This window comes from Papaver somniferum, chromosome 8 (genome assembly GCF_003573695.1).
Source record: "Papaver somniferum cultivar HN1 chromosome 8, ASM357369v1, whole genome shotgun sequence".
NCBI lineage: Eukaryota > Viridiplantae > Streptophyta > Magnoliopsida > Ranunculales > Papaveraceae > Papaver > Papaver somniferum.
Window position 1 is genome coordinate 107,259,698 of NC_039365.1, and position 14,308 is coordinate 107,274,005.

Below are 14,308 nucleotides of genomic sequence, written 5' to 3' on the forward strand. Positions count from 1 at the left end.
CCACGTGAACCCCACTCGACTTTGTTCCTTCTGTGGGTCCCACTAAACTTACCTCCCTAATTAAGAGAGAAATACATAACAAAAATCATAACCGTACAATTTATGTTTGGCTGTTGCAGACAACTACATCAGTGCCATCGTAAACTTCTTATTGTTGTCTGAAATAATTGGTTCGGATACTGTAGCCACTCGAATAATGCTGGTTCCAAAAACCAAGTGGATCACAGATTCACCGGGATGCTCATTATTTGGCAGGAGGATTGACATTTGACGTCGGTGTATATGGTTTGGAAAGTTTAGTTTTGGTGAGCAGCCACTTGATACACATGACTAAATCAGAATTGGAACTAATTACACGTCCGTTCCAGCTATAGAGATAGGCCCATAGAATGTTTCACGTAATTAAGGAAAGACATTTATTTCAATAATTATACTATATGATGATTATTCACATAAATGAAAGATTATTGAAAATCATTTTCATATATGCATAAATAGGCTAATGAGCAAATAATAATTGGTGGATGGTATAAAACATGAATACCCTCTTGGCATTAATTAGCGGCTGCCCAAACGGTTTGGAGTGAATCCTACTCGGTAGAAAAAGAAAAACAGAGGTGAAACCGATAAGATCATATTTATGACATTCTTAATGTAAGGGTATTATTGCCATAAATAAAAATCTCAGCTTACTTTTTAAAGATCTCATTAGTCAATAGTCAATACGAGAGAGAATCCCAAGTATTAACTCTCTTGAATGCACTATACAAGATCTAATTGATTAGCAACCATGGTTAGTTAATTAGTAACTCAGGTTAAGGTTCCTGGTTAAGTTGAGCTGGGCACGCATGATGATAATTGGTGTCCCTGACACAAGTCATGATTGAACGCCAAAGGAAAATAAAAGAAAAAAATAAAAGAAAAACAAAGTCTATATAAAGCAGTTACTCCTTAACATTACCAACAACACTGTGTACTGAAAAAGCTGTGAGAAAAGGATTCATAAAATCTTTCCCTCATTTATGTCTCACAAACCCTAGAAATTAACGATACCCCAAACCCTACCAGAGAAAAAAAAAATCTCTTTATTTAAGAGAACACACAAAGTTGAAATTGTTGCAAACAAATCGAAAAGAAAGAAGAAAAAAAAGTTTGATTGAATTGGAGGTAAAGATGTTTGTGGAAAAGGAAGATTTAGGATTAAGTTTGAGTTTATGTTCATCAACAACAGCAGAGAATAGATATCCATTACAACTAAATCTAATGCCTCCTGCTTCAGTCTCTAATAATCCTTCACCATTTTTGATTCATCATCAGAAGACTAACAGTATTACTAATTGGAATGAAGCTTTCGGATCATCTGGTACTTTTTCTTTACAATTTTGTTTTTGTAGGGATTTTGTTCTATCTTTTAGGAATTTTATTTTTTTGGGAATTTCTTAAAGCTACAACAATCAGATTTCGCATGCGATAACAGATCTGTGATGTGAAGCTATTGATATCTCTTCAAACCTTAATTTGTCTCCTAATATCATCATTTGTCTAAATTTATTGCAGATCGGATTACAGCAGAGATGTACAGAGGAGAAACAAGATCATTCTTAAGAGGAATTGATGTAAACAGAATGCCATCAACAACAGCAACAATAGATTGTGAAGAAGAGGTAGGAGTTTCATCACCAAATAGTACAGTTTCGAGTATAAGTGGGAATAAAAGAAGAAGTATCGAAAGAGATACCATAAATTGTTCTGGTGGTGATGGGGAAGATAATGAAATCGAAAGAGCTTCTTCTCGAAGTGGTGGTAATGGAGGAGGAATGAATAGTGACGATGAAGACGGTGAGAATTCAAGGAAAAAACTAAGACTCTCTAAAGATCAATCTGCCATTCTCGAAGAAACATTCAAAGAGCACAACACTCTCAACCCAGTAAGTCACAATTTTTTTTTTTTTTTTTTTGTAAATCTATGGAATCAGTGAAGGGTAATTTTGGAATCTTATCAATATCTTACTAATTTTGGATTTGATTTCTTTCATCTTTGCAGAAACAAAAACTGGCATTAGCAAAGCAATTGAATCTTAGACCTAGACAAGTGGAAGTTTGGTTTCAGAACAGAAGGGCAAGGTAAGAAGCTTCCTTATTGATTTTTTCTTTTTTTATGTGTATTTTGTGTTTATACCGGATTTACCCTTGTATTTTGTGGTTTATTTACTTGATATTGTGTGTGTTTGTTTCTGCAGGACCAAGTTGAAACAAACTGAAGTTGATTGCGAATTCCTGAAGAGATGTTGTGAAAATTTGACAGAGGAGAATAGACGATTACAGAAAGAAGTTCAAGAACTGAGGGCATTAAAGTTGTCCCCGCAGTTTTATATGCAAATGACACCGCCAACAACTCTCACTATGTGTCCATCTTGTGAACGTGTTGCAGTCTCAGCTTCAACAAATGCATCGGCTGCAGGATCTACCCCACCTGTTCCAGCACCATCAGTTGCTGCTGAAGCTGCTCACCATCGACACCACCAGCAAATGAGCGCACAGCAAAGAGCATTGCCCACCAATCCTTGGGCCCAAACTCCTGTTGTCTCTAGAAGATGAATAGTTTAGTTAATTGTTATCTCCTTTTTGGTTTTATTGGCCACTTTATTTGAGCTTGTGACTCCTTTCGGTTTTCCATTACTTTTTGGAGGAATTCCAAAGTTTGCTAGTGAAAGGAAATAGATGAAAAAAACCCCAACTCTTTTTTGTCATATGGAGAATAGGTTTGGGATGTAAAGTTTTATCAAACTGATGTTCTGAAGTTTGAGTTAATTTCTAATCCAATGAAAAGGAAAAAAAAAGTATGTTAATAGTAAGAAATAACTCATTCATGCTTTTAGTTGTTAAGACTAGGTTTTCTTAAACCTCTGGTGCAGTGTTTAAGCGTTTTAGTCAAAAGAGCCACTGATCAGATCTAGATTCACTTCTTAGGCATGGTATTGATACTGTTTTTACAGTTCTCAAATCATTGGAGTAGAGTTTGGAGTTAGGTCTATCGCCAAGGACTAAATGTAATGACATGTTACACATGTAGAGTCACTTATTCTTGAATCATTGACGAGCAGGAGCAATGTCCTTCGAAATACATGGATTGGGGACCCTTGAATGTCAGGGGGGGGGGTCCCACTCGAATAGCTCTTTGGACTCTCCTATTTCAACCAACTAATTTACTCCATGGCCCTAAAAAATACTCTTGATTTTTTGGTGAAGTCGTCGTGGTGCAGAACTGCAGATGACTATTACTCGTAAAATCTGGCAAAATGACCTTTTGGCAACATGATATGGATCTCTGAATGGTGGAGGACGAGTAGTGGACAGAAAATAGGGGCCAAGAGCTATCTGATGTGTCAATAAATTTGAACAATGTCGAGTTCGACTTGTATAGGTCATATAAATTGGAATACTATTGTATGTCCATTTAGAAGTTTGTATATTAACTGTATTAGAACAAAGATTTATTCGTAAGATTGGAAAACAATGATTCTAAACAAAACAAAAACAAAAAAAGATAAGAAACAGCCCTTTAAAGTCAACCGATTGAATTGATAACTTTGTTTTATTATTTTTTAGTGATTTGATTGGATTTCTAGTAGAGAGTCAAAATGTATGAGTTCTGGATTCCATGTTTTATGAACAATACCAAGAATTGAAAACATAATCCTTCTTTTGCTTTTCTATCTTTATTTTCTTTTACCTATCTTGATAATTAGTTGTCAACCTCAAATGTAGTCTTTATCTTAAACGTGTATAAGACCACATTAATCAGAATTTAGGATTCTAAAATGAGTGGTTATCACGGTATGATGGTTTCTCATTGGATACTTCGTATCTAGTTCAAGACTTCATAAGTCGACAGTCGGTTTTAGCACTGTTTGTTGTAGATGGTCTCATGGATCAGACCAAATGACCAATGTTATAAAGCAAAGTAGGAAAAGTTGAGCCTGGTGGAATGCGTGAACACCAATCTTTTGTCTCAGAAAAGCTCATCAACTAGTATTCTAGTTTGGCCGGTGAAGTATGTCCCTTACAAGTCCCTGTGAAACACCCAAGAGAAAACCACAGCATCAAGCAACAATACTATGAGCAGAAAGTTAAAAATACAAAACAAACGGCAAATTATAACAAATTTAATTTCTTATTTTTTGATAACAGTTTTTCAGAAGAAACAAGGTTACAATTTCACTATACAGATTGTTTGGCATCACGATTATGATACACTAAATGCTAAGCCAAAACAAACTAATACAAACCTACTCAAAAACCTCAAATCAACCAAGTTCCAAGCGACGTAGAGACAAGTCGTCGCATATAGAGAGGTACGTATATTTAGTTTCTCAACAACTTATATTTATCATCAGCTGTGATGAAATCCTGTTACAATTATACACTCAAATCTGATCAAGGACAGAACGAGACGACCAAAACACAATGATCTGTTTTTCTTTTTTACTGGGTAACTGGGTAAGGATGCAGGCACATGCCAGAGAATCCCAGTCAAGAGTCTTTTATAAAAGAAATCAACAGAGTTTAAGTTGCAGATGTTATTGTAATTTGGATTTCCACTCCATAATTGCTGCAAGAAGAGAGTAATTAGGTGTAAGATTCATATCAGGTAGTGCCATATTGGTCATAGGTGATTTGTCATTCTCCGCAAGCCAGTTTTCTATTGCCTTGCGATCATATGTATATCCATCTGAAGCAACACAGGGGTTTTCCATTACATCCTGCAAAACAAAGTTTAGATATTTTATGTCAAATGAAAAACAAAAAAAGGAAAGAAGACATAGGAACAGACAAAGATTATACGCAGAGGAATAAAACTATAAACCATTCCATGCCTTCATGTATGTCAGTTTTATGGATGTTAAACTAACACACCTAGAAGTTGTAAGAGACTTACCTGAAGTATAGGGCATATAAAGTGGTTTGCTGGGGCAGATTGGACAGAGTGAGAAAATTTTCGGTTAGCCTTATCGGCAATTCCTTTGAGTTTCTCAAGAAATGGTAGAACTGTAGTTTCCAAATCAGGTCTATCGCATGAACTCAGTTCCACACAATTCATCCCTAAAAGTGCTAGTTCTCGTGTCTCCTCAATTGGCCAATTCCCAGCCTTGGGGTCCAAAAGTTCCGCCAAGTTCCCGTCTTCTAATGCAGTTTCGACGTTATAGGCCAAGGCTAAAGCAGGTTTCGCAGTTAATAGTTGCAGGATCACCATCCCAAATGCATAAACATCAGACTTGGGTGAAATTGAACCACTCCTTTGGTACTCGGGGTCTATGTAACATAGAGTTCCAACAAGGTCTGTTTCGGTGTAAGTGGCAGATACTGAGGAAGTCACGGAGGGAAGCCAAGTAGAAAGTCCAACATCACCAATTTTGCTAACAAAGTTATGATCAAGTAAGATGTTTGCAGGCTTCAGATCACGATGAATGATTGGTGTTGGCTTCGAAGTATGTAAAAATAGTAACGCAGATGCTACTTCCCAAGCTACGCGGTAGCGATCGAACCATGGCATCGGAGGTGTATTATTCTTCTGAAATAACCTATCTTCTAGATTACCATTCTCCATGTATTCGTAAACAAGGCAACCTTTTTCAGGACATGCACCAAGAAGAAGCAACAAATGTGGATGCCGGATTTTGCTCAAGATTTCAAGCTGCAAAAATTTAGAGAAAAGGTTTAGTTAATTAAAGGAAGAATAAATATTTTATCAAAATCAATGCACTCTCCAAATCATTGTACCTCCTGTTGAAATTCCTTGTTCCTTTGACCTTCATTTGAGTGAAGTACTTTCACAGCAGCTGTGATATTCTGCAAATTACACTTGTAAACGGTACCAAAAGCCCCAGCTCCGAGTTTAAGGTTATCGGAAAAAGATGATGTAGCTGAGACGATATCTTCCCATTTATACTTCATGTATTTATCACCAGGATCACCCAATGCCTTTTCAAACTTTTGTTTCTCATTTGTATCACGAGAAGCTTTACTTTCAGCGTCTTTCCTTCGCAAAGATTCAATTTTAGTACGTTCCATCACAAGTTCAAGTTCCTTTTTTGCAGCTTCATGTTTCTCCTTCTCTTCACTGGCCAACTCTCTCGCCTTCTCCTCCCTTGAGTTTATTTCTCCGAGCTTAGCTGATTCCTCTATTCGGCGTTTTGTTAGAGTTTTTAGCTGATGGAGGGAAATAAAAAGAGAATTGTGAGTAAGAATGTAGGATGTAGAATTTACTAACAGAGATTTTCATCTAGATCCTAATTGTACAACTTACTTGACGAGAAGCATTAATTGTTTCACTCTGAGCTACTGCAAACATTCCTCGGACATGTCTTATCTCAACCCTCAGCCTTTCTAGTTCAAAATTGATATCTACCTGCTGCACATATCACGCAAGGAAAAAAAGTCGATATACTATGCAGTGTGAACGTTGTGCCAGAAGAAGCTCCAAATAGTAGCAATCCTTTGAGACAATTTGTATCAAGTTGCAAAATCAAGGGTTAATGGGTTACCTGGTCATCTGATGAAGATAATTTTTGTTGCTCATCTGATGACGCTGGCTGGTCGGAGTACCAAGATGGAAAATCAGTTTGAAAGCTTCTATACCTATCCGAGGAGTAAGAACCCCTACCATCTCTTCTTTCATTGACAGATGGATCTCCAGAGTGATGAAGCGATGGTTTTGTGTTATGAAGGGCCTGGTTAATAGTTGAAAGTGCTTGAAACTGCTGAACATCGATCATAGGATACTTGATGGGTGAGTATGAATCCATGGAGGCTTCTTGGTCTGTTACAGAAGAATGAGATGTTTTTCTTAAAACGATACTAAAATGTGAACCCCTGGGGAAATGTTCAGGGTACAAAATGAGATTGCTGTTAAGCAGTCATAATTTTCGTATCTTTGAAATAGCAATGTCGATTTCTTAGGTCACACGTAAAATGAAAGAAACAGAGAATAGCAACCAAAATACCTGTTTGCAGACTGTAATTTAGGTCACTACCACTAGAGCTACTAGTATCAGTTCTTTCATAAAAGATAGTTCCAACATTATTATCTGAAGTAGACAAAGTATCACTGTTTTCATCTTTATTACTTCCACTTGAACTAGATTTAACATCAGAATTGTTGTATTTGATGAGCTTGTCTGTCCCTGAAGGACGAACAGTTGTCAATTTTCCTTTTGAAATGACATAAACTGTACAGCAACTTGGCGCGCATTCTGAGATTCTTGACGCCAGGTTCTTACTTTTCCTACAGACATTAAAGATGAAAGAAAATCAAATTACATTTGGGAGAAGGTTCACATACAAAGAGCACATCATAAAGTAATTGTCAATTGCAATAATTTTGAAAACCTGTGTTATACATTTAACGACTAATAAGAAGAATAACTGAGAAACCAAGATTGCTAATAGATATGGTTTCTCTTTGCTATGAGAAAAAAAAGATCGAGTCACCAGTTGAGAGCAGGATTAGATGATATTACCTTGAAAACATGCCAGAGGCTGAGGCACCAATGACTAACTCAGTATTTGAGTTTTTAGCAATCTCTGCTGCAATTGCTTCCGCGATTTCATCAGCTTCGATTACCACAACATCCACCGCCACCTGCATCCACAGTCATGCATTTGAGGTTCTCGTTTTACATATATGTGATAGATACATAAACATTTATATACTTTTCTTTGATTCCCTTAGAAAATGGTTGTCATTTCACAGCAACGAAGAAGATTTTACCTTTCTTTCTATAAAAATTTGTTCGAACGGAGCAAGCATTCTTCGTGCTTTCGCCTCTACCTCCATCTTATATGCATCGGCTACTTCAGCTCGCACTTGTGAGAGTGAAATATAATTTCCCACTGGAATACACAACCATGTTAATGCCCACAATGTGACAATAGTACATACATACAAGAGACAGACAAGAAATAAGCAAGCAGTGTCATTTTTGAACTTGTACACCTCTTTCTCCAAGGTAGGTATTATGGAGATTACACCTATGGAATGTGACCGAATTACCAACCCAACCAAAATGGCTTCCGCCGGATAAGAAGACAAACCAAACAGAACTCGGAAACAGATGAGGTGAACCGCAAAAAAAAAAAAACGTTCTATAGATAATTCAGAGATACTCTTTCACTAATCAATCCAAGTATAAGACTTTACGGGCTTCACATTTCTTTCTTAACACAAGGAGATGAACAACACCATCAATTTTTCGTTATTCTTTTTTTTAGCTAAATAGATGGATAAATGACTTACTTGGCGTCGGGATTGAGGTGACGCATGGACGAACATGTAGCATTTTGAATTTGTTTCTACCCTCTGGACCAAACTTCTGCAATGCCCAACCAATTGCATATACACTTCTTCTACTTACAGTAACAGCCACAACGACCGCAGTTGATGTAGGAATTATAATTGGATGTTCATCACCAGTTTCAAGTATTTCCATTCCTTCCACCCTTATGTCAAATCACAATAACCTAGAAAGCGGGAAAAAAAAAGCATAAGGTCGTAGATTTTGCGATTTTCCCAGAAAACATATCTGAGTTGAATGCATAAAAACTGTAATCGAATGAAAGATGAATCCTGAGAGCCTAAACAATTCACATTTCAGAGTTCAATACGATACATTCCCTGTTGACTAATTTGAGCAATTCTATTCACAACTGAAACCCGAAATTAGATCATAATAAAACATAAATAAATGATAAACAGGTAAAAATCAAACAAAACACACAAATTCGTTTTGTTTTCTCAGTATGAATTGGAAGAACCCTAACGGAATTAGTCCAACAAAACACAAAAATGAAAACGAAGAAGAAGAAGGAAATGTGAACTTACAGTTAGTTGAAGAGAAAGTCAGAAAATCCTGCTGTAATTGCAGAGAAAGCAGCCTAACTAGAATATACAAACAAATCAACAATCATTTTGTTTCTTGAAGGTTGTGAATTTGGCATAGAAGTAGAGATGAATGAAAAGGTAATGAAGAAAGTGTAGTCATATTTGAAGACAAAAAGTTTGGATGAATAAGATAATATTAATCACGAGAATATTCAATTTTGTAGCTTTATTCTGATTAGTTTGTTTATCTGCATCAGTTATAAATTGACAGTACAAGTCAAAGACAGTTTTCTTCTTACCATAGATTTGGGTTGGCTTCGCTTGGCTCTTTCTGTATCCAAGTAACCACCTCCTAGTTTTACCAGTTCAAGTTTGTCTTCAAGAAGATAACAGAACAGTACTCACAGCACTCATGATTTATGCCTTTTACTACTAGGGCTCGAGAGCGAACGTTGAATCAGCTTTGACTCTTACTATGCCAAGAACACTTATAACAGGCAGTAAATGAGCCTCATTTTTCATGCATTTTTCCAACTACCCTGTATATGCTTTGACCAACTTCGTCTTTGTCGGACCCAGAGACCAATAATTGGGTTCGCCAATGATTTGCAAATCCTCTAGTATTCGTCGGAGTGCTGAAATTCTATGACAACAGATTTATGGATGGCACCGACCACTAGTGATCCACCTTATCTGAAAAAATCGTCATTGATTAATTTTATATATAAATCAACAATTATTCATGTGTTAGGGGCATGAACCTTTTTGGATTATTACTACCTCCGTTTTGATTAATTTTACATGAAACTAGTCTATTATTTTGAAACGATAAGAATAATAGTTAAGAGGGTTCTGCAACCAACTAGATTTTGAGATGGCCCAAATGGGTGAGGTGGTTCAAGTGTCCAGATGCCAGCAGACTTGAGAGCAGAGCATTCATTAACCAGTGAAATAAGCCATTTTGAATTCTTTTTAGCATGAGCAACAAATTTAGGAATAATGTCTTCAACTGAGACTCGAATAGTTGCTGAGATAGGATATTTTGTGCTGAAGAGAGCTTTTGGAGGTTTAGGTTTAAAATTCCCAACTTACCCCTTATGTTCATTGAGTGAGCGTGACTGGAGAAGGTGATGGAGCTATAATTGAGATAGGAACTGAAGAATCAGTTGGAGCAGCAGGAATGGATGATGAAGAAATAACTGAAACAAGTGTTGAAGCATGAATGTCAGTAGATACCCCTGAAGTAGAAGTAGATGTTGTTGTAGAAGCTGAAGAAGTATCAAACTGTGGAAAATGTAGCTGAGATAACTGAGAAGTAGAGTTTGAAATCTGATCAAGCTTGAATAACAATGCAGGAAACTGATCTTCATGAAATGTAACATGTATGGAGATGAATATTCTTCCTGAACAAGGTTCAAGACATCTGTAACCCTTTTCGGAAGATGAATAACCAAGAAAAATACAAACTTTGCTTCTTGGCTCTCTAGTTTAGAGTGTGTATATGGTTGAGCCATGGATAGCATGCACAACCAAAGACTCTTAGAGAAGTATAGTTAGGAAAGCTACCATATAACTTCTCATATGGTGACATAAAGGAAATAGATATTGTAGGTAATCTATTGACTAAGTAATTAGCTGTCTGCAAAGCATATACCAATAACAATCTGCTAATTTTGCTTGAATTAGTAATGTTCTTCATAGTCCAATCAGATGTTTGTGTTTACTCTCAGCTACACCATTCTGCTCAGGTGTGTAAGCACAACTGTATTGATGTATAACTCCATTTTTAGATAAGAATTTGACTAGTTCATTGTTAATAAATTCACCTCCTCCATCAGTTCTTATTACCTTTATTTTCAAATCAAAACAATACTCAACTTGTAACTTAAAAGAGCTGAAGATTGAAATGAAATCTGATTTTATTATGAAGGGAAATATCCAACAGTAGTTACTGTAATCATCAATGATGTTATAGTAGTAAGTAAAACTATTACATGAAGTAACATGACATGGTCCCCACAAATCCATGCGCAAAAGTCGCAGTGGTTTATTGGAGACAGAACTTGAAAGAGAAAAAGGGAGCTTATGAGCTCATCCTAACAGACAATGCCTACAAGTAAAAGACTGATGAGTGACATATTTTTGAATGACAGTAAATGACCTAATCTTTGATAGATTGATATGATGGTTGTTCAAGCCTCTTATGAAGTAGAAGTGGTGTGATTTCCATAGTATACAATGCAGTAGTCATTGAAGAAGTATCCTCTGAAGTTGTTGTTGAAGAAGATTCTATATATGCTGCATATATACCATTGTTACTTTGCCCTTGGAAAATATTCTTCCCAAATTTGAGATTCTTCACAAAGTAATTATCACCCTCAAATGTTATATTGAAGTTATTGTCTCTAGTAAACTTAAGGACTGATAGCAGTTTATGAGAAGCAATTGGAACATGTAAAATTTTAGGTAAACTAACATTATTTTCAGCAAGAATTTAGTAGATGTACCTATGTCAGAAATTTGCATACCTTCACCATTTGCAGTTGTTATCTGCTCAGTACCAGTGTAAGAATGAAAATATTGAAGATCTGAAGTATCTGAGGTAATATGAGTTGTTGCTCCTGAATCACAGTACCAAGGATTCTCACCGAGAACATCAGCTGAGGCTAACATAACATGTATGTTTTGAGGAATTAGACGACCTTGATATGCAAAGTTCGTACGTTGATTATATTCAATGGATGAGTCCCCAAACTTAAAGCAAATTTGACAAGTTGGACGATTTGGTCTTATGCCTGAAGTACTACCAGTAGAATTAGATGAAGATGGATTGTTTGGTTGAGTAAAAGGATTTTGTGGCATAGGATTTAATGGGAAAATTATATGAAGAGAATGCTGAAGGAAAATTGGATTGATAATATGGACGAGTTGATAGTCTTGAAGGATAGTGAAAATTAGGTCTTGAATTGATGTGAGAAAAAGATCTATTTTCTCTAAAAGCAACAAAAGTCTTAGCTTCTTCATAATTAACCACTTGTTTAGATCTTTCTGAAAAAACAATATCTTCACTCAGTAAGAGATTGTGCAACTCACCTAGAGTGACAGGAGAACTTTTAACTCGAATAGATGTAGAAAAAGAATCAAAAGCAGATCCTAGACCATTGGGAACACTCACAATCATTTCATATTCACAAATTGGAGATCTAACATCAGATAATGAATCAGATATCTCCTTGATCTCATTAAGATAGTTGATCATTGTAGTGTTACCTTGTTTAATATAGGAGAACTTTGTTCTGAGTTGAATTACATGAGTTGAAGAGATTGATGCAAATCTTTCTTCAATTGACCTAAAAGTTCATAAGATGTAATTGGACCAGCTACATATGAGATAACATTTCCCGAAATAGATGATTGAATCCACAAGATAAGAGTCTGATCTTCTTCATTTCATCGTATCCACTCAGGGTTAATAGTCTCCTCAAGATCCGCATCTCTTTGTGCATATACATACTTGTGTGGACAACGTTTTGTTCCATCTATGTAACCAAGAACATTGTAGTGTTTAAATAGAGGAAGAAGTAAAGATTTCCAGGTGAGGAAGTTATGATCTTGGAATTTTGAAAGAGCTATACTAGCAATAATGTCTAAAGGAACTTTAGTAATACTTGATTCCATATCGAATCAAAAGAAAAATTCAAGAAACAGAAGCTTTAAGTTACAGGTTTAGTGGCGGAAGTTAGAGAAGGTGATCAAGCCCCGGTCGGCTCTGATACCATAGAGAAATGGAGTGGAGGAGAATGAATTGATTCTTCACACACGTAAACAACAAGAGTACACGCCTTATAAAGAAAGGCAGAGTTAGTTACAGAGACAGGCTCGCAAAGCCAGTTGATGTAGTTAACGGGAAAACAAAGGATGTACGGTCACTAACAAAAACTGTTAACTATAAACAAGGGTCTAACAACACAGAAAAAAAATTACAAAAAGCAGACACATAGTGTGTAATAGTCCTGTACTACAAGGGCCGTAGTAAACCACTTGGGAGCTCTATTTCAGATTATAAGTCATACTCATAAATTCATGAAGTATCAATTTTATCATAAAAATGTCTTCAATGAGACTAGAATTAAGATTTATGATCCAACTTTTACAGGTACGCAGAAAGTTTTTCTTCTCAGATCCCGTTATAAGGATTCATTTCTTTATAAAGTATTTCCTCCGTTCCCAAATAATAGGTTGGTTTCAATAAATAGATGTTTCAAAAAAATAGGTTGGTTCCTTAATTAGGAAAGTCAAATGTTATTTTAGTTTTTGGGACCACTTTTCTCTTAACTTCTTTTGATGACAAGTGTCATGTGGACCATTTCATTTTACTTCTTTTGCTGACAAGTGTCATGGGAACCATTTCACTTCACTTCTTTTATTGACAAGTGTCATGAGAACCACTTTCAATGATCAGTTCTCTTAATTTCTTTAATTTTCTCTAAAAACAAAACCAACCTATTAATTAGGAACGGAGGGAGTAACAAAAAAAAAAAGAAACTATTACCACGTCTACATGTTACCCAGATAGTAGCTGAACGGAGGGAGTAACCAACCTATGCATGAAGAATATACAGCGTTAAAAAGACGAAATGTAGATTAGTAGAATGGTCATGGTTTTGGGCATCTTATTTGCTAAACACCTAACGATTTTCTTTCAAGTCACATACAAACTTCGAGTGCCTTTCTATAGTTACAATATACTATTTCGTTTTCTTTACAGAAGTAGAAATGTGTTGACCTTCAGGACAAGGGAAGAATAAAACCCAATCTTACTTACAACACCCGAAGACAGTTTCTACAACACCGGAGACATGACGTACATTCATTCCTAAGACATCTCTCTGATTTAACAGATAATCATTGTATATTCCCACCAGTGGAATTTAGCAATTATGGAAGCATGCATCTGACATCTTTTTGATCTACAGTATGCATCTGACATTACATTACACCATTTTTCTAATAGGATTGGAGAAATGTGGTGGTATATGTGCATTCATATTTGTCCTAATTAAATGATGAATACCATTTGCTGAAAATATAAAAAAGAAATGATCGATGAAGCCTGCAATTTAGACTTGAAAATTCCAAACTCTTACGTATTATTCTATCGGGAAGAAACCATAGTATACTGTACATGTATACCCTAGCTAGCAGAGTGAGTAGTTGGAATCCTAGGGCACAAGCATTTCTTACAATATTGGTTTACGAACTTTTCATAATGTTAATCAATCCGTATAAAATAACACTGAACTATTCATTTATTTAAACTGTTGTCACAATTGCTAACGGGATTCTACAGATATGCTTAAGTATATGCTACTGCATAACAATAAAAAAATGTATGCCATCGGTCAGTCATTTAAATGGTCAACAGCC

At 35.9% G+C, this 14,308-nt stretch overlaps 2 protein-coding genes across 4 annotated transcripts; one reads left to right on the top strand and one right to left on the bottom strand.

Annotated features, from left to right (window-relative positions):
- The first annotated feature begins 944 nt into the window (after positions 1-944).
- LOC113302498 (homeobox-leucine zipper protein HAT4-like) lies at positions 945-2,843 on the top strand. The gene is made up of 4 exons (XM_026551411.1): positions 945-1,363; positions 1,558-1,928; positions 2,045-2,124; positions 2,241-2,843. The coding sequence occupies exons 1-4, from the start codon at positions 1,174-1,176 to the stop codon at positions 2,596-2,598; spliced, it is 999 nt and encodes a 332-aa protein (XP_026407196.1). The 5' UTR covers positions 945-1,173; the 3' UTR covers positions 2,599-2,843.
- Positions 2,844-4,155: 1,312 nt separating this feature from the next.
- LOC113302499 (U-box domain-containing protein 35-like) lies at positions 4,156-9,334 on the bottom strand. 3 transcript variants are annotated; one of them, XM_026551413.1, is made up of 10 exons: positions 9,181-9,334; positions 8,297-8,520; positions 7,772-7,893; positions 7,521-7,642; positions 7,005-7,285; positions 6,546-6,820; positions 6,308-6,412; positions 5,782-6,210; positions 4,940-5,695; positions 4,156-4,763 (listed from the first exon to the last, which is right to left on the bottom strand). In XM_026551413.1, exons 2-10 carry the CDS (start codon positions 8,487-8,489, stop codon positions 4,581-4,583), a joined length of 2,466 nt encoding a protein of 821 aa, XP_026407198.1. In that variant the 5' UTR covers positions 8,490-8,520; positions 9,181-9,334; the 3' UTR covers positions 4,156-4,580. The 3 variants fall into 3 exon arrangements, with proteins under 3 accessions (XP_026407198.1, XP_026407199.1, XP_026407197.1); XM_026551414.1 differs by lacking the exon at positions 9,181-9,334 and adding an exon at positions 8,882-9,044 and having other exon boundaries at positions 6,308-6,409; XM_026551412.1 differs by lacking the exon at positions 9,181-9,334 and adding an exon at positions 8,882-9,044.
- Positions 9,335-14,308: the final 4,974 nt, after the last annotated feature.

What these genes read in the sequence shown, in the direction of transcription:
- LOC113302499 (XM_026551413.1), bottom strand. Translation starts at nt 8,489, where the DNA reads ATGGAAATACTTGAAACTGGTGATGAACATCCAATTATAATTCCTACA. An exon ending in GCCTCTGGCATGTTTTCAAG is followed by an intron (nt 7,286 to 7,520) that starts GTAATATCATCT and finishes TAATGTCTGTAG; the next exon opens with GAAAAGTAAGAACCTGGCGT. An exon ending in TTATATGCCCTATACTTCAG is followed by an intron (nt 4,764 to 4,939) that starts GTAAGTCTCTTA and finishes TTTGTTTTGCAG; the next exon opens with GATGTAATGGAAAACCCCTG.
- LOC113302498 (XM_026551411.1), top strand. Translation starts at nt 1,174, where the DNA reads ATGTTTGTGGAAAAGGAAGATTTAGGATTAAGTTTGAGTTTATGTTCA. An exon ending in TGAAGCTTTCGGATCATCTG is followed by an intron (nt 1,364 to 1,557) that starts GTACTTTTTCTT and finishes AATTTATTGCAG; the next exon opens with ATCGGATTACAGCAGAGATG. An exon ending in AGCACAACACTCTCAACCCA is followed by an intron (nt 1,929 to 2,044) that starts GTAAGTCACAAT and finishes TCATCTTTGCAG; the next exon opens with AAACAAAAACTGGCATTAGC.